Source organism: Bombus flavifrons, chromosome 11, assembly GCF_040668555.2.
Source record: "Bombus flavifrons isolate JBK064 chromosome 11, iyBomFlav1_principal, whole genome shotgun sequence".
Lineage (NCBI taxonomy): Eukaryota > Metazoa > Arthropoda > Insecta > Hymenoptera > Apidae > Bombus > Bombus flavifrons.
This window is the reverse complement of record NC_138452.1, coordinates 9353881-9371411: the sequence shown is the minus strand read 5'-3', so window position 1 is coordinate 9371411 and position 17531 is coordinate 9353881. Positions and strand designations below refer to the sequence as shown.

Genomic DNA, 17531 nt, shown 5'->3' with positions numbered 1-17531 from the left:
TATTTTATTTTTGTATATTTTATTGAAAATTGTACAATAACCTTTTTTGTATATTCTTGTATTAACTAACAATTAAATTTTTATGATAATAGCATTGTATTTCAACATTAAAAATGTTCATAATCGTATTATCTTTATCTAATAACATAAGTAAGATTGAGAAGGTTCCTTAAGGTACAATAGTAATACATTTTTGAACGCTTGAAATAAGTTAGTACGAAAGTAGTAACAAACTGAACTGTCAGGAGTCAGGGAAGGGAGATGCTTTCATCGGGGAAGAACGGTTAGAGAGAGCTGCGGCGCAGAAGGCCGCGGGAGAAGCTGTACGTGCTCGCTGCAAAATGGCCACGTCCGACTCCAAAGCGCCTCTGCGAACCGTAAAAAGGGTTCAATTCGGCATTCTTTCACCCGATGAAATAGTAAGTTCGTTAGTAGTAAACGAATGGATTTCGTGATATATATTTTTTCTGTGGTACGCGGAACTATTTCATCATGAGTCGACATTGTGTGATACGTTATCACACGAAGCATTCAGTGTTACTTCCAAACAGTCGCATGTGTAAATTTTTATTATATCCTATTATATTTGTGGAAAAACTCTACTTAAAATTATAAAATATATACAATAAAAATGATTTATTACGAAATTATCAAAGCCCATGTAAATTTTATTTACAGCATGTGATTTATTAGCTTTTTTTTAATTAAAAGATCGTAATTGCTTTTTTCATAAAGGAGGAATTAGAAAATTCCTTTTCTCAATATCAGTATTAAAAATGATCAAATCCAGAATAAATTGCATATTTTGTAAAAGTAACATAATTTTAATAATAAATAGAAATTGTGGGTCTATGTTGATAAATAAATAGCTATGTGTTTTGTTTACTTCTGTTGGTCCACTACTCCTTTTATAATTATCTATCTGCATCTATTTATATGTATTTGTACATATGTCTATATGTATTTGTTTTGCATAATATTTTGAACATAATGTGAAAAAATAAATGTAAAATATTACATCATTTCTGACAAATACATTCCACATGCATCTCTATTATTTTCCTAAAGTGATTATTCAATAATACCTGTTAAATTGTGAATCTGTCAATGGTGTATAACTGTATATAATATTTTGCATAGCGTCGGATGTCAGTCACAGATGGCGGCATTCGATTTCCAGAAACTATGGAAGGTGGTCGCCCAAAGCTTGGTGGACTTATGGATCCTAGACAAGGTGTCATTGATAGAAATTCTAGGTGTCAGACGTGTGCTGGTAATATGACAGAATGTCCAGGACACTTTGGTCATATAGATTTAGCAAAACCAGTTTTTCATGTTGGTTTCATAACAAAGACAATAAAAATTTTGAGATGTGTATGTTTTTATTGTTCAAAACTTCTTGTCAGTCCAGTAAGTACAGATTATTAGTAGTCATATTCTTTTTCCACATATTTATTATTATTTATTTAATTTTGCATTATTTTTGGATTGCAGCACAATCCAAAAATCAAAGAAATTGTTATGAAAACTAAAGGTCAGCCACGAAAACGTCTTACTTTTGTTTATGATTTATGTAAAAGTAAAAATATTTGTGAGGGTGGTGATGAGATGGATATTAATAAAGAAAATCAAGAACAACAATCTGCAGAGAGAAAACCTGGACATGGTGGATGTGGTAGATATCAACCAAATCTTCGGAGATCTGGATTAGATGTTACTGCAGAATGGACACACGTAAATGAAGATTCACAGGAAAAAAAGATGGCACTCACTGCAGAAAGAGCTTGGGAAATTTTAAAGCACATTACAGATGAAGAATCATTTATTCTTGGCATGGATCCGAAATTTGCTCGACCAGATTGGATGGTAGTAACTGTTTTGCCTGTTCCACCTTTATCGGTCAGACCAGCAGTTATTATGTATGGTTCTGCCAAGAATCAAGATGACTTAACACATAAGCTTGCTGATATTATAAAAGCAAATAATGAATTAATCAGAAATGAGCAAGCGGGAGCAGCAGCGCACGTGATATCGGAAAATATAAAAATGTTACAATTTCACGTAGCAACGTTAGTTGATAACGATATGCCTGGTATGCCACGAGCTATGCAGAAATCAGGCAAACCTCTAAAAGCTATAAAAGCAAGATTGAAAGGGAAGGAAGGGAGAATAAGAGGAAATTTGATGGGCAAACGTGTTGACTTTTCTGCTCGGACTGTTATTACTCCTGATCCAAATTTGCGAATTGATCAGGTCGGTGTACCTCGGAGTATTGCTCAGAATTTAACATTCCCCGAAATTGTTACACCTTTTAATATCGATAAAATGCAAGAACTCGTTAGACGTGGAAACTCACAATATCCAGGTGCTAAGTATATCGTCAGAGATAACGGGGAAAGAATCGATTTAAGGTTCCATCCGAAACCATCCGATTTACATCTTCAATGCGGGTACAGAGTGGAACGTCACATTCGGGATGGTGACCTAGTAATTTTCAATCGGCAACCAACACTACATAAAATGAGTATGATGGGTCATAGGGTAAAAGTGTTGCCATGGAGTACATTCCGTATGAATCTTAGTTGCACATCTCCTTATAATGCCGATTTTGATGGCGACGAGATGAATTTACACGTTCCTCAGTCAATGGAGACTCGAGCAGAAGTAGAAAACATTCATGTAACACCACGTCAAATTATTACTCCCCAAGCTAATAAACCAGTCATGGGTATTGTACAGGACACACTTACTGCTGTAAGAAAAATGACTAAAAGAGACGTTTTCATAGAAAAGGAACAGATGATGAATATTCTTATGTTCTTACCTAGTTGGAATGGCAAAATGCCTCAGCCATGCATATTAAAACCAAAGCCTCTATGGACTGGTAAACAAATCTTTTCCTTGATCATACCAGGCAACGTGAATATGATAAGGACTCACAGTACACATCCAGATGAAGAAGACGATGGCCCATACAAATGGATTTCACCTGGTGATACCAAAGTCATGGTAGAACACGGAGAACTTGTTATGGGTATACTCTGTAAGAAGACCTTGGGTACATCTGCTGGATCTTTGCTTCACATTTGTATGTTGGAATTAGGACACGAAGTTTGCGGACGATTTTACGGAAATATTCAAACTGTAATTAATAATTGGTTACTACTGGAAGGTCATTCGATCGGTATTGGAGACACCATTGCCGATCCACAGACTTATTTAGAAATTCAAAAAGCCATTAGAAAAGCTAAAGAGGACGTGATAGAAGTGATTCAAAAAGCTCACAACATGGAATTGGAACCTACTCCTGGTAATACCTTGAGGCAAACTTTCGAAAATCAAGTAAACAGAATTTTAAACGACGCTCGTGATAAGACTGGTGGTTCTGCTAAGAAATCTTTGACTGAATACAACAACCTAAAGGCTATGGTAGTATCAGGATCAAAAGGATCTAATATTAATATCTCTCAGGTTATTGCTTGTGTCGGTCAGCAAAACGTAGAAGGTAAACGTATCCCGTTTGGTTTTCGCAAAAGAACATTGCCACATTTTATTAAGGACGATTATGGTCCGGAATCCAGAGGATTCGTTGAAAACTCGTACCTTGCTGGTTTGACGCCATCTGAGTTTTATTTCCACGCTATGGGAGGTCGTGAGGGTCTTATCGATACTGCCGTAAAAACTGCAGAAACTGGTTACATTCAGCGTCGTTTGATAAAAGCTATGGAGTCTGTAATGGTACATTATGATGGTACAGTCAGAAACTCTGTGGGTCAACTTATCCAATTGCGTTATGGCGAGGATGGTCTATGCGGTGAAACCGTCGAATTTCAGAATTTGCCTACTATTAAATTGAGTAATAAAGCATTTGAAAAGAAGTTCAAGTTCGATCCAACCAATGAACGATATCTTCGTCGTATCTTTAACGAAGATATAGTTAGAGAAATGATGGGATCTGGTGAAGTCATATCCGAACTAGAAAGAGAATGGGAACAATTGAACAAGGATCGTGCTATACTTAGAGAAATTTTCCCTAGTGGAGAATCAAAAGTTGTATTGCCTTGTAATTTACAAAGAATGATTTGGAATGTACAAAAGATTTTTCATATAAATAAGCGTGCACCTACTGATCTTAGTCCTATGAGGGTCATACAGGGTAAATAATTTGATAACTTCATATGGTAGTAATTGTATGATAACATTAATATTAAAATGTATTTATTTATAGGTGTAAAGGATCTTTTGGATAAATGTATCATTGTGGCTGGTGATGATAGACTCAGCAAACAGGCTAATGAAAATGCCACATTGCTATTCCAGTGCTTAGTGAGATCTACATTGTGTACAAAATGTGTTTCTGAAGAATTTCGATTATCCAGTGAAGCCTTTGAATGGCTTATTGGAGAAATTGAAACCAGATTCCAACAAGCACAGGTTTGTAGAAAATAAATGATGTGATGATATTTAAATTCTCATTAAAAAATTCCAATTCTGGATCAATTTTGTACATTTACTTTTTTTAGGTATCACCTGGAGAAATGGTAGGCGCTTTAGCTGCACAGTCACTTGGTGAACCTGCAACCCAGATGACACTGAACACTTTCCATTTTGCTGGTGTATCGTCGAAAAACGTAACCCTTGGTGTACCTAGATTGAAGGAAATTATAAACATCAGTAAGAAACCAAAGGCTCCGTCGTTGACCGTATTTTTGACGGGAGCTGCAGCAAGAGATGCCGAGAAAGCAAAGAATGTACTTTGTCGATTGGAACACACCACACTGAGGAAAGTTACAGCAAATACTGCGATCTATTACGATCCAGATCCACAAAATACCGTAATAGCGGAAGATCAAGAATTCGTCAACGTTTACTATGAAATGCCTGATTTTGACCCGAATAAAATATCACCATGGTTACTTCGAATTGAGTTGGATCGCAAGAGGATGACTGATAAGAAGTTAACTATGGAACAAATTGCAGAAAAAATTAATGCCGGATTCGGTGACGATTTGAACTGTATTTTTAACGATGATAACGCTGAGAAATTAGTTCTACGAATTAGGATAATGAACAGCGACGATAACAAGTTCCAAGATAGTGAGGAAGAGACTGTAGATAAAATGGAGGATGATATGTTCCTTCGATGTATTGAAGCGAATATGCTTAGTGACATGACATTACAGGTAGGTCTATTAATTTCATAATTATATTATAATCCTCAAATAATATTTAAATTATTACTTTCATATGCAGGGTATCGAAGCAATAGGGAAAGTGTACATGCATTTGCCTCAAACTGATGCTAAGAAACGTATAGTTATTACAGAAACTGGTGAATTCAAAGCAATAGCAGAATGGTTATTGGAAACGGACGGTACGAGTTTGATGAAAGTGTTGAGTGAAAGAGATGTCGATCCAGTTAGAACATTTAGTAATGATATTTGCGAGATATTTGAAGTACTGGGTATAGAGGCTGTGAGGAAATCGGTAGAGAAAGAAATGAATGCTGTTTTGCAATTTTACGGCCTTTACGTAAACTATCGTCATCTTGCTTTGCTTTGTGACGTAATGACTGCTAAAGGACATTTGATGGCTATAACTCGTCACGGAATTAACAGACAAGACACAGGTGCTCTTATGAGGTAAGTTACTGTAAGAGATGAAGTAAATTTATTAATTTATTAACTATTATAGTATTGGATATGATTTCCGAAATTCATATTTTACTTTAGATGTTCCTTCGAAGAAACAGTGGATGTTCTATTAGATGCAGCATCTCACGCGGAAGTAGATCCAATGAGAGGAGTATCTGAAAATATTATCATGGGACAACTTCCACGTATAGGGACAGGTATTGTTATTTTTTTTTAACGACTTCAATAAACAAGTCAAAAATTATCAGGTTAATATATGTCTATCTAATTTTATTTTTTCAGGATGTTTCGATTTGTTACTGGATGCTGAGAAATGTAAAGCTGGTATTGAAATACCAATGGCAGTGGGTGCTGGTGTAATGGGAACTGCTGGAATGTTCTTTGGCAGTGTTGCTACCCCAAGCATGAGTCCTCAAATGACACCTTGGATGGGCGCCACACCTGGTTATGGCGCTTCAAGTATGTCACCTGGTAAGATTATTCTGTGACTTTATATCATTCTAATAATAAAATTTATTATTACTCATGTACCCTAAATAATCCGTTTCTTTCATCACAGCATTGGGTAGTGGCATGACACCAGGAGGAGCATGCTTCTCCCCATCTGGAGCATCAGATGCATCAGGACTATCTCCTGCATACTCTGCGTATTCACCACAACCCGGAAGTCCAGGAAGCCCAGGTCCTAGCATGAGTCCATACCCAATGTCACCAGCAGGTGGCGCTTCACCAAGTTATTCACCTACCTCTCCCGCCTACTTGCCAACATCGCCAAGTATAACTCCGTCGAGTCCCAACTATTCACCTACAAGCCCTACTTATTCACCCACTAGTCCAAATTACTCGCCAACGAGTCCAAGTTATTCACCAACGAGTCCGAGCTATTCACCGACGTCACCAAGTTATTCACCAACAAGTCCAAACTACTCGCCATCACCAGGTTATTCACCGACGAGTCCAAGTTACTCACCAACTAGTCCAAGTTATTCACCAACAAGTCCAAGTTACTCGCCAACAAGTTCAAGCTATTCACCGACGAGTCCAAGTTACTCTCCAACAAGTCCAAGCTATTCACCAACGTCGCCAAGCTACTCACCGAGTCCATCGTACTCACCAACATCACCAAGTTATTCATCAACCAGTCCAAGTTACTCACCAACCAGTCCAAGCTATTCACCGAGTTCACCAAATTATACGCCTGCCTCGCCATCTTATTCTCCAACGAGTCCAAGTTATTCGCCAAGTTCTCCACAATATTCATCAGCTAGTCCAAGCTACTCTCCGAGTAGTCCAAAATATTCTCCGACAAGTCCGTCGTATTCGCCTACGTCGCCGTCGTTCGCTGGAACCTCTCCGCAGTACACACCAGCAAGTCCGACGTATTCTCCAACGAGTCCAACTTACTCCCCAACGAGTCCATCATACTCACCCAGTTCACCGCAACACACGGCGTCAGGAAGCACGAGATATTCGCCTAGCAGTCCAAATTATTCTCCTACTAGTCCAACATATTCGCCTACGAGTCCTCAATATTCACCGTCGAGTACTAAATACTCGCCTACCAGCCCAACGTATACACCAACCAGTCCAAGTTACTCACCAACAAGTCCAACATATTCGCCACCAGTGCCAGGGTATTCTCCAACGAGTCCCACGTATTCCCCGGCGTCACCAGCCTACGAAACAGACGATTAAGAAGTATTATACTTATCTGTATAATTTTTTGTTATTACACATTTAATGTGTACTAGGTATAAATATAAGTTATAATTATCGATTTTTAATTCTCGATTTTTTGACTTCATATTGTCTAAATTTAACAATTTTCTTAATTATGGCGTGAACATCTATTAAATCACAGGCCGAGGGATATTTTTGTTTGTTTTTAAAGAAGAAGGAACTTCGAATCGTTCGTTTCGTTTGAATGAGTATGAAGTAGTAAAGTATTTCGTATGAAGTGAGTATGAAATAAAAAGAGCCAGAAGATAACGAGCAAATACAAGTCATACGCTCGATAAGATGAATCAATGAATTCGTTCGTACACGTACTTTTGGTGGAAGATATGTATATAGTGAGGTCGTAGAATTATTCAAATTTGAAAGTATACGGATTTCGAACATCAAAGCAAAAATGTTGGAAAACCTAAACGAAGTTGAGGCTTTCAAGAAGCGTAAGTAAGATGTCAATTAAACCTAGCATGTTCTTTGTTGCTGCAAATCTTTAATTTTTACCAGTATAATAAGTATTATAGAACAGAAAGTGACTTAAGATTAAATTGTGTAATTTTAATGAAAGGCTATAAGTAAAAATTGTAATGTCAATTCGTAAATAACGTTTGTGATCCGAAATTCAAAATGTTTGTATTTTAGGGATGATGAGAATGCTTACATCTGTCTGGGACATTTGGGTTCGTCTTTTTTTTGGGACGTCTGGGTTCGAGCTGTGACTACTTAATGCTTCAATTTATGATTTTACTATATCTTTTCCATCAAAAGTATGTAAAATTTATCGACATTGTTCGAGAGATATTTTTTCTATTATATAGCATATATACGTGTCGAACGTGTTACATACCTATAATTGAATTTCATATCTAAGATACGTAGATCCCGACAGTTTATATTATACTTTGGCATCGCATGGCTGTACATAGCTTGGAAGGAAGAAACGTTAACGCGTTGTGGGTCTTCCTTCGTTTCTATAGTCGTGTGTAGGTAACCCATTTGTGCTTAATAGACTATCATGTTACGTCCTAGTACGGTACTCGTCACCGCGAAACGGAAAACCAGTTCGCGGTATATATGCATCGATGTCGGACAGTGTAAGTCATTCCTCATCATGAATCGCGAGAAACAGCCGCTACTTTTCAAAGATGCTAATTCGGATTTGTCGCTTCTGTTTGCCACATTATGTGTTATCGACATTTTTGGCGTTTTTCCGATTATCGCATTACCGCGCTCGATTGTGCAATGCGGTAAGTTTCTCTGTATCTAAAATCTTTATGCTTTTCCCTGTTCTTCTTATTTTTTTTTTCTTTTCCGCATTTCACAATCTAACTAGGAGAACACTGAGACAAGGATTCAGTAAAGAGAATGTGATCCTTTTCTTTCTCTTTTTCAAATAGCGTTGTTTGTGTGAATAGTTTCTTTCCTTTTTTTTTCAGTTAAATTATCTTTTTAGCATTAAGTAATTTTTTCGTTTTATTATATATAACGTAAGTATACATTGTCCAGATCAAATACAACTATTCTGTAAAATATATATACATATAATATTGATATACAAATATAATTGGATTGTATAATATAACTTGCACATTTGTTTCGTAGAACATTTTATTTAAAATGGAGCGATTTATATAATTGATTTATTATATTCACCATTCAATGACGATCATTATAAGAGAAATTTTTTAACGCGAGATGTCGTGTGAGAAAGTTGGTTATTTTAAATAAAAATAAAGTTGGTTAACTTGTTAATCCTTTTTTTCTAATTTGACCTATTATGATCTGCCAGCAATTCTTGTTACCATATCTTATATTATCGTGATTGCATGTTTACATAATTCTTACATGAGAACATAAAGATGTTTTTCGATAAAATGATGAAGTACTATTGATGAAAGAACAAGACGAGCACGTTAAGTCTTTTTAGGATTGTATGGGATTCCTTTGGTCTTTGTCGTATTGGTTTTGCAAATCTATACGGCTGTTCTGCTTGGTAAAACATGGATTATCATAAGCACTCTAGATCCGCAAATTTTAAGAAAAAATCGGTAAGATTTAATTTTTTATTTTAATTTTATGTTCATTGACGATAGTAACCTTTACTTGAATTAATTTTTACAGAAATCCTCTTGCGGCCGTAACCGAATTGACCTTGGGTCCTCGTGCGAGAACCTTGGTTACTATAATCCTGGACTTTACAGTTTTTGGTTGTAGTATACCTAACTTATTGGTTGGTAAGTTGATCAAAATTCTAAGTAAAAAATTGATTTATGTTTAACATTCGTAAATTTCAGCTTCACAGAATTTGCAAATTTTCGGACTAAAAATTTCGGGACAACGATTTGATCTATCTTTCTGCTATTGGCTTCTAATTGTGGGCGTTCTTTTATGTCCAATTATGTGGCTTGGCAGTCCCCGTGATATGAAGTAATTCTCATTACAATTTTATGTAAATTATACTTCATGAAACTGAAATACAGTTTGTTTAAATATTATAAATACTTGCAGAATATTGGCTACATTTTCCTGCACAATGGTTGTATTGACGGCGCTATTAATATGGTGGAGTATAGTTACCGATGACCGAGAGCTTGATATTATCTCAGTACCCACATCTCCTAGCTGGGAGAAGTTTATTTCTGGGCAAGTTTACTTATTAGCTATTTCATTTCGCATATTTAACGTTTATTATTAAATAATTTTTCAGTTATGGAATGTTAGCCTTTCAATTTGATGTACATCCAACATTGATGACTGTACAAGTGGATATGCGTCGTCCTCAAGACATCAATAAGGCAGTTGTAATTTCCTTCTTAGGTAAATCATTAATATAATTGAATTATTATTCTATATATTATGATGACTACATTGATTATTTGTTACAGTCAGCAGTTCATTATTTATTGTTACTACAATTTTAACTGTTTGGAAGTATGGAGGTAGTACAACAGCCAATGTTCTGCAAGTAATTCCAGGAAACTTCACAGTGAGTGCTGCTGTTCTTTTTGCAGCTCTTCAGCTATGTCTTTCTAGTGCTCTTGGTCATTCAGCTCTGTTCCAAGATGTAGAAGAACAATGTAATATTAAAAGAAGTAAGAAATTCTAATATACAATAATAACAATTTCTCAAGGTGTCAAGAACTGGTTTTACAAGATATGTACTTTTATCACAGATTTTGGATGGAAAAGATGTGTCATAAGATCAGCTATTGTCTTTCTTGGAGTAGCTGTAGGAGAATCTGTGCCTAGATTTGATATTGTGATGGCACTGATTGGGGGATCCTTGACTGGTCCATTAGTCTTTGTGTTACCACCTTTGGTATATTCAAAAGCAATTGCCTTGAAAGCAAAGTCCATGCGACCTTTAACTCCTGAAGTGTACTCTGCAACTGAGAGACGTCAAAACAGTGAAGGCATATCAACTGACTCAAGAATTCATTCAAGGTCGACTTATTATGGCGTTCTGAGTGTACCTAACACTGAATATCATCGATATTCATATGTTTATTATGATGAGTTGGAAGATGACTCTGATGAAATTATGGATTATGACAATGATGCTATACCTTCTGGAGAAACCAATGAGGAATTTTTGATGACAAAAGTAATTCATGATGGTGCAGCAGTATTCGTAAACGCTAGTCAACCTTACAGCGTTTACAGAAGAATCACAGCTCCTAAAGAATTGGTTTCCAAATTAGTGATTTGTTACAATCATAGAAAATGGTGCAATTGGTTTGGTTATTTAATCATAATTTTTGGTATTGTCGTTACCATATCTTCAACGTACATGAATGTAAAGAATACTATACGTTATGTACAATTCACGCCACCATGTATCGTGAACGTTACAAAAGTAGTACAAAATCCTACATAAAATAACATACTAACTAATGATAAAAAGCTGCACATAAATTTTCTGAATCTTTTAATTGATGTTTTGAAGGTAAGTTTGTGAATAAGATAGTTTTCTATCATCTTAAATATTTTGTAAACATTTTGTTAATTAATATTGTGTAAACAAATTTCTGTAACAAGTATACAAGTAGGATATATTATTTTATAACAACACATCTATTTATATTGATTACATAAAGTATCTTCCAACATTTTTAACGTAAAAAGATGCATAGTCAATTTTTATTGGTTTACTGCATTACAAATTTTTCACGTTTCGTATTTTCTCATCAATTTAAGTCTACGATTAATTTGAATTTTTTTCGGCGGGCTTCCTACTTCAACATTTGGCCACGGAGTGGCAGTAGTATGCTGCTAATAAGGGTTCACACTCTATAATAAGCACGTGTAATTTTAAATCTAAGGAATTTATATTTATATATTATATATTCGATAGGACGCATTTTCTTTGACATGATGAAATTGTTAATGTATATCAATAAATTTATATACTATATTTCAACCTCTATTTCGTAGAATGAAAAACACAAATGTAGAATTATTATTTAACATACACATGCTTCCGAGTAGTAAATGTCGTAAGAATCAGCTGATTTTGTAACTATTCTTAACTGTGAAGGTTACCTTGAAAAGTCATTTCTCTCCATAGACTTTATATTTCTCTGATTGTCTATGCGTTGACATTTCCTACGGACAATCTTGTCAACCTCATATCTACAAGAATAAATTTCTATATCAAGGCATTATTTTCAGAATAAATTATTTAATATGTTCATTATTATCATAGCTCAACTTTAACAACATATCAACATCATATAATTGACCATTCAATAATACTACATAATGCATCTTTTAGTTTTAATTAGATCTTTTTATCATTACAATAATGTTTTTCATTTTTGCACATGTTCCCTACACACGTGTATTATTTCTTAATAAAGTTTCATGTAGATGTTTCATTACGTCATATCGTCCAACATTTTTAATGACGATTGTAGAGGGGATACGATACGAATTAACCTGTGACGTTTACGAGCTAGGTCTTACGATACTATCCGCGCCATACGAATGATTCGCTCTTGTTGGATCTACATTTTATAATAACTCTGACCTTTTGTTGAATTATTCGAACTCAACTGAACGATTAGTTAGCAAATCATTTTAAAAATGATACCAAACTGTATAAGAAATATAGGTGCTCAAACGTCGAAGAGAAATGTGAGTATACAACCGAACGATAAATGACCTCTAAACTAGATACTTGCCAACACGTTCCATGCCAGGGTCTTGTTATAATTTCTAATCGTACAATTATTGCTCGGGAGTCTTGCAATTGAAGATTCGTTCTTTTCTTTTTTTATATCTCCTCCTGGTGTCTTGCCAGTTCGGCAGCTGGAACGAGGTAATTATTCGTATAGATCTATTCATGTGTTTATTATCGCCGATAAATCATAATTTTTTTTCCTCACATCGCCTGGTATTCAGTTTTTCTGCTTTCCTTCCATGTATTTCTTTTTTTCAATTTTTTTCAAATACGCGATCAATCAGAATGTAAGTAAGTTTAGAATTGTAACGAAATCGTGCGTTTTTTTAATTTTATGTGATTTTTTACTGTGATTTTGTGAACGCGTTTTTTTAAGTTCACAAGTGTAACAAGAAAACTAACTTTATGTTACATCTCTTTTTGTGCTACTATTTTTTGTACATTCTTGTAAATTACAATGAATTGTGATATTAGATGTACATATGCTACTTTACAAAATAAAGTACAAGGAATATGTTTTTCACTATGTATTTGTAGGTGATATCGTACTTCTTCAGCAAAAAACACAATTATGCCACAGAAGCTTCATTTGAAACAAAACCTTTTCGATTACACAAATTGGATAGCGGACCATCCAATCACATCTCTATTACCAAAGATGAAGCAATAGATCTCTATAAGAAACTACATACGATCCGCCGTATGGAAACAGCTGCTGGAAATCTCTATAAGGAAAAAATAGTCAGAGGTTTCTGCCATCTATATTCTGGTCAAGTAAGAATCATGTTTTAGTCTTTGGAATTCATTCAGTGAAAAATTTCATTAATAAAATCTCTATACTCTTCTGGTAGGAAGCTTGTGCAGTTGGTATAAAATCAGCACTCCGACCACAAGATTGTGTGATCACAGCTTATAGAGCTCATGGATGGACCTACTTGATGGGAATTGATCCATTTGGTGTCTTAGCTGAATTAACTGGTAGAAAAGGAGGAAATGCAAAAGGTAAAGGTGGTTCTATGCATATGTACTCCAAAAACTTTTATGGTGGAAATGGTATCGTCGGTGCCCAGGTGAGCATCAGTTATTAAAATTATTAAATTAATTACAAATATGCCATTTTCATAAAACAAATTTGTAGGTACCATTGGGAGTAGGAATTGCCTTTGCTAATAAGTACATGAATAATGGAGGAGTATGCATTACATTGTATGGAGATGGTGCAGCTAACCAAGGACAAGTGTTCGAAGTGTACAACATGGCTAAATTGTGGGATGTTCCTTGTATTTTTGTCTGTGAAAACAATGGGTATGGTATGGGTACTAGCGTCGATCGTGCTTCTGCTAGTACTGATTACTACACAAGGGGAGATTACATTCCTGGAATTTGGGTTTGTTTTCAAATAAAAATAATTGTTTGTGATGTCGTAATTATTTTGCAAATTATATCGATTAAATATTTTATTAGGTGGATGGTATGGATGTATTAGCAGTCAAAGAAGCTACCAAATTTGCCATTGACTATTGTACATCTGGCAAAGGTCCCCTTGTTTTAGAAACTGTAACTTATAGATACAGCGGACACAGTATGTCCGATCCTGGAACAAGTTATCGTACGAGGGAAGAAATCCAAGAAGTGAGGCAGACTAGAGATCCTATAACTGGCTTTAAGGAACGAATATTGAATGCTAATCTCGCTACTCCAGAGGAAATAAAGGTATGCTTGGTTTCAATGAATTTATATATTGAAAATGTAGAATTGTTCAAAATTGATTTTCTTTATTTAGGCGATAGAAAACGATATCAAAAAGGTCGTTGACAACGCTGTAAAAGCTGCGAAGGCGGACAGTGAAATTCCATTGAACGAACTTACTGCCGATATTTATGCCAATTGTGTGGAGAAAGAAATTCGTAACACTACTCCATTTAAACCTCTACCACATGCAAGGCTAGGTGCAGCTGTGAATGCCTAAATTAACTTTTATAGAACCTTAAACGAATTCTATATTAAATCTTACTTATTATAGCAGTGTCTGTTATTAGAATTATTAATTAGGCTCTAGCTAGTTACAAAGGGTTCTTGGAGAATAACTCTATCCCCTGGAGTTAGGCAAGGAAACTAGTAAATCATTGGAACACGTTTTTGTTTATCATTGTTTATCAGCTGTATATATACAAATTGTATATTTATTTTATTTATAGAAATATAATAACACCGTGAAAGAAAGATTCGATCAGTACATGGTAAAATTCACTACTCTATAGTAGCCAGTGATTTCACATGTACTTACAAAAAGGGGACTATATTATATTATTCTCTTATCCATAACAGGGAATTACATAAAATAACTGTAGATAAACTTACGTGCCACTCGTGTTCATTATCCTAATTTAATAAAATAAATGAAATTTACAACTATTTGTAAAGTAATTCACCTGAAATGTGATTTCGGATAATAGACCATATATTATAATAAGAGATATGAATAGTGAACTGGTATGTATTTAAAAATGAAATATTACGTTCGAAATTAAATAAAAAAATATTTATAATTGGGAGTCAATTTTATTTACAATACATCAATTTAATTCTAGAACACATTACGATTACAGGATAGATTCACGGCACTAATATGTATTTACGAACACATTGTCGGGATCCATTTTTCTATCCTTGTTCCACTAAATTCGGTCTACTTAGTATCATTCATTTGGTTGAACTTCGTGTAAACACTCTTCTCGTAAGGTTACGTTTATGAACACGATTATTTGGCCAGTAGTTCATTGACAACAGTTGTGTGCAGACGAACGAACAATGGCCGCTGCAGGAAGTACGAGTCCCGGTACAATTTTGCAGAAACTCGGTTTAAAGCCGATCACGAAATGTAGTCTTGTCAAATTTTACGCTCCCGCTTTCGGCGTTGCTTCGTACATCGCATTATCTATCAACGTGATGAATCCGAGTCTTGTCATCAGGTAAAATAGATAACGAATCCATTCTGCATTCAAACGTTAACCTCTATTGCATTCGCATCGAATTGTAGGGTTTCATAATTCTTGGAATGTTACGTAATCTTTAGAGACAAAATACTGACCGATGCATTTTTTCAAATTACTCAAATCTTTTAACTGTAACATTTATTTTTTTCTGTCGAATAAGGGTCATCGTTAAATATATATGTCATGATCTATATTTATAATGCTATTCGATCAACAAATTAATTGATGTATTATTTTTTGTATTCGATTATGAGTGGTTTATGCAATTTCATATTTTTTATTTTTTTATGGATATAGGTAAAGAATGAAAATTAAATAATTACTTACTTTACCTATTAAATATTGTAACAAATAGTCTATTATGAATATTTTATACATTTTTGTACATTATATGCTTTTTATCATTTTTGCAGCTCTAAATTTTACATAAACGTATAAATATTTATCGCTTAATTATGAGCATAATTATTTATTGTTTTATTTTGAATTACTCATTGTTTTCCTTTTTTGCATATTTTTAGGGTCTTTCCAAAAAAAGATATTACAAACTTCTTATTGGGAAGTGCTCTTCTTGGCACTGGCTCTTACATATATAGTCGTGATCACATGAAAAGTGCTTCTACAAGTGTAAAAGTTTTGTATAGGTGAGATATTTTCATTGTATTATATTTCAACTTTTGTTAAATATACACAAGATATTAATAAATTCATTTATAATTCTTACAGTACTGCTGGTGCTGTATTACTGAGCTTTGGATCAGTGTTAGTATGGGCTGTACTTCGATCCATTGTACCACCTAATCCAACTCTATGTACAGTAATTGGTATTAGTTCGGGGCTTGCATTCATCAAAGTTGGTTCCAGTTATCTAAACTTTGTTGATAGTCAGATACCAAAGAAGTAGATTGAAATAAGTTTTGTGATTGACATATGATCAATATATATCAAATGCATCCAAACAAAAAATTTGCAATAATATAACGTAAAATAGCAGATTATATTGAATTGATAACAAAGAAAGAAATTTACAGACTAAGCAAGGAATTCTTGAAAGTTTATAAATTTTTATATTTTCTATGACCTTTGCCCCATAAATGTCAGGAAATAACAAGTCAAATTATGTTGAAAATAATCATGAATTGCTTTTATTTTGTATTTGTTAATTATTTGCAAGTTCTAACAATTAAACAGAGGACATATAAAATAAAAATTTTAAACATCATTATTAAAAATATACCTCACATTTTTTGTATGTATGAAATTATAATTTATATGTTAAAAAAAGAGAATAGGAAAAAATGGAAGAAAAATTTTGTTAACACGAACACATTTTCCAAAACATATACCATCTTTATTCAAGTAATTGATTAGCAGTAGTGGTAGAAATGTGCACATATTTTCAGCAGTTTTAATAAATGTTGTACTAGAAAAAAATTCAGAAGATTTTATATTGTAATAAGTTATGTAGTATTTGGAATCAGCGTAAGTATAACAAATAAAAAACATGTTATTGAGAATTAGTTTCAAACCAGAACAAAGTGTGCATGATTTGCAAAAATATACATGCGTGCACTATAACAGGAAATTGTATTATTTATACAATAAATTCTGTTCTAAATTTGAATTGGCATAATTTGTCAACATATTTATTTATAAGAGAAAGGAAAATCTTTTAGTTTGTTATCAAAGCTTTTTTTATTTTATTAGTAAATTTTGCAATATACAAAATATATTTGTATGACAATGTGTGTACATCTTACTTGTCGAAGGATAACTGTATGTACAAATCATGTTCATATACTAGCATTCATGCTATATTATGTGAGTAATGATAATAAATAAAAATCAACGTAAAGTATTAAAAATACACATGAAATTCGAGTGGTTCATATCTTATCATATAGTCGCAAATTTAATTATGCTATAAGAAATTTTGTATTATTATTTATTTTATATTGAATGTAAAATATT

The 17531-nt window shown here is 34.0% G+C and overlaps 4 protein-coding genes and 1 long non-coding RNA gene across 7 annotated transcripts; 4 read left to right on the top strand and 1 right to left on the bottom strand.

Annotated features, from left to right (window-relative positions):
- Positions 1–247: 247 nt before the first annotated feature.
- RpII215 (RNA polymerase II subunit RpII215) lies at positions 248–7438 on the top strand. The gene is made up of 9 exons (XM_069123493.1): positions 248–419; positions 1141–1410; positions 1495–4156; positions 4229–4434; positions 4524–5183; positions 5254–5642; positions 5733–5851; positions 5937–6125; positions 6214–7438. The coding sequence occupies exons 1-9, from the start codon at positions 342–344 to the stop codon at positions 7347–7349; spliced, it is 5709 nt and encodes a 1902-aa protein (XP_068979594.1). The 5' UTR covers positions 248–341; the 3' UTR covers positions 7350–7438.
- Positions 7439–8093: 655 nt separating this feature from the next.
- mah (solute carrier family member mahogany) lies at positions 8094–11796 on the top strand. 2 transcript variants are annotated; one of them, XM_069123502.1, is made up of 8 exons: positions 8094–8629; positions 9310–9430; positions 9504–9616; positions 9677–9809; positions 9891–10025; positions 10090–10199; positions 10268–10474; positions 10556–11796. In XM_069123502.1, the coding sequence occupies exons 1-8, from the start codon at positions 8398–8400 to the stop codon at positions 11257–11259; spliced, it is 1755 nt and encodes a 584-aa protein (XP_068979603.1). In that variant the 5' UTR covers positions 8094–8397; the 3' UTR covers positions 11260–11796. The 2 variants fall into 2 exon arrangements, with proteins under 2 accessions (XP_068979603.1, XP_068979602.1); XM_069123501.1 differs by having other exon boundaries at positions 9301–9430.
- LOC138184972 (uncharacterized) lies at positions 10309–12183 on the bottom strand. Its single transcript, XR_011174481.1, has 4 exons — positions 11925–12183; positions 10949–11059; positions 10545–10771; positions 10309–10434 (listed from the first exon to the last, which is right to left on the bottom strand). It is a non-coding gene; the product is annotated as an uncharacterized LOC138184972 (long non-coding RNA).
- Positions 12184–12317: 134 nt separating this feature from the next.
- On the top strand, positions 12318–15113 carry LOC138184966 (probable pyruvate dehydrogenase E1 component subunit alpha, mitochondrial). Of its 2 annotated transcripts, XM_069123507.1 has the most exons (7): positions 12354–12518; positions 12685–12702; positions 13102–13338; positions 13416–13634; positions 13703–13951; positions 14029–14277; positions 14348–15113. In XM_069123507.1, the coding sequence occupies exons 1-7, from the start codon at positions 12468–12470 to the stop codon at positions 14531–14533; spliced, it is 1209 nt and encodes a 402-aa protein (XP_068979608.1). In that variant the 5' UTR covers positions 12354–12467; the 3' UTR covers positions 14534–15113. The 2 variants fall into 2 exon arrangements, with proteins under 2 accessions (XP_068979609.1, XP_068979608.1); XM_069123508.1 differs by lacking the exon at positions 12685–12702 and having other exon boundaries at positions 12318–12518.
- A 170-nt stretch (positions 15114–15283) lies between these two features.
- On the top strand, positions 15284–16994 carry LOC138184967 (uncharacterized). Its single transcript, XM_069123509.1, has 3 exons — positions 15284–15536; positions 16082–16204; positions 16287–16994. The coding sequence occupies exons 1-3, from the start codon at positions 15376–15378 to the stop codon at positions 16462–16464; spliced, it is 462 nt and encodes a 153-aa protein (XP_068979610.1). The 5' UTR covers positions 15284–15375; the 3' UTR covers positions 16465–16994.
- Positions 16995–17531: the final 537 nt, after the last annotated feature.

Bases quoted from the DNA above. Each gene is read 5' to 3' on its own strand.
- RpII215 (XM_069123493.1), top strand. From the start codon at position 342: ATGGCCACGTCCGACTCCAAAGCGCCTCTGCGAACCGTAAAAAGGGTT. The intron at 420-1,140 runs GTAAGTTCGTTA...TATTTTGCATAG, and splicing joins TTCTTTCACCCGATGAAATA to CGTCGGATGTCAGTCACAGA. The intron at 4,435-4,523 runs GTTTGTAGAAAA...TACTTTTTTTAG, and splicing joins CCAGATTCCAACAAGCACAG to GTATCACCTGGAGAAATGGT.
- mah (XM_069123501.1), top strand. From the start codon at position 8,398: ATGTTACGTCCTAGTACGGTACTCGTCACCGCGAAACGGAAAACCAGT. The intron at 9,431-9,503 runs GTAAGATTTAAT...TAATTTTTACAG, and splicing joins CAAATTTTAAGAAAAAATCG to AAATCCTCTTGCGGCCGTAA. The intron at 10,475-10,555 runs GTAAGAAATTCT...CTTTTATCACAG, and splicing joins ACAATGTAATATTAAAAGAA to ATTTTGGATGGAAAAGATGT.
- LOC138184966 (XM_069123507.1), top strand. From the start codon at position 12,468: ATGATACCAAACTGTATAAGAAATATAGGTGCTCAAACGTCGAAGAGA. The intron at 13,339-13,415 runs GTAAGAATCATG...CTCTTCTGGTAG, and splicing joins GCCATCTATATTCTGGTCAA to GAAGCTTGTGCAGTTGGTAT. The intron at 13,952-14,028 runs GTTTGTTTTCAA...ATATTTTATTAG, and splicing joins ATTACATTCCTGGAATTTGG to GTGGATGGTATGGATGTATT.
- LOC138184967 (XM_069123509.1), top strand. From the start codon at position 15,376: ATGGCCGCTGCAGGAAGTACGAGTCCCGGTACAATTTTGCAGAAACTC. The intron at 15,537-16,081 runs GTAAAATAGATA...GCATATTTTTAG, and splicing joins AATCCGAGTCTTGTCATCAG to GGTCTTTCCAAAAAAAGATA. The intron at 16,205-16,286 runs GTGAGATATTTT...TAATTCTTACAG, and splicing joins AGTGTAAAAGTTTTGTATAG to TACTGCTGGTGCTGTATTAC.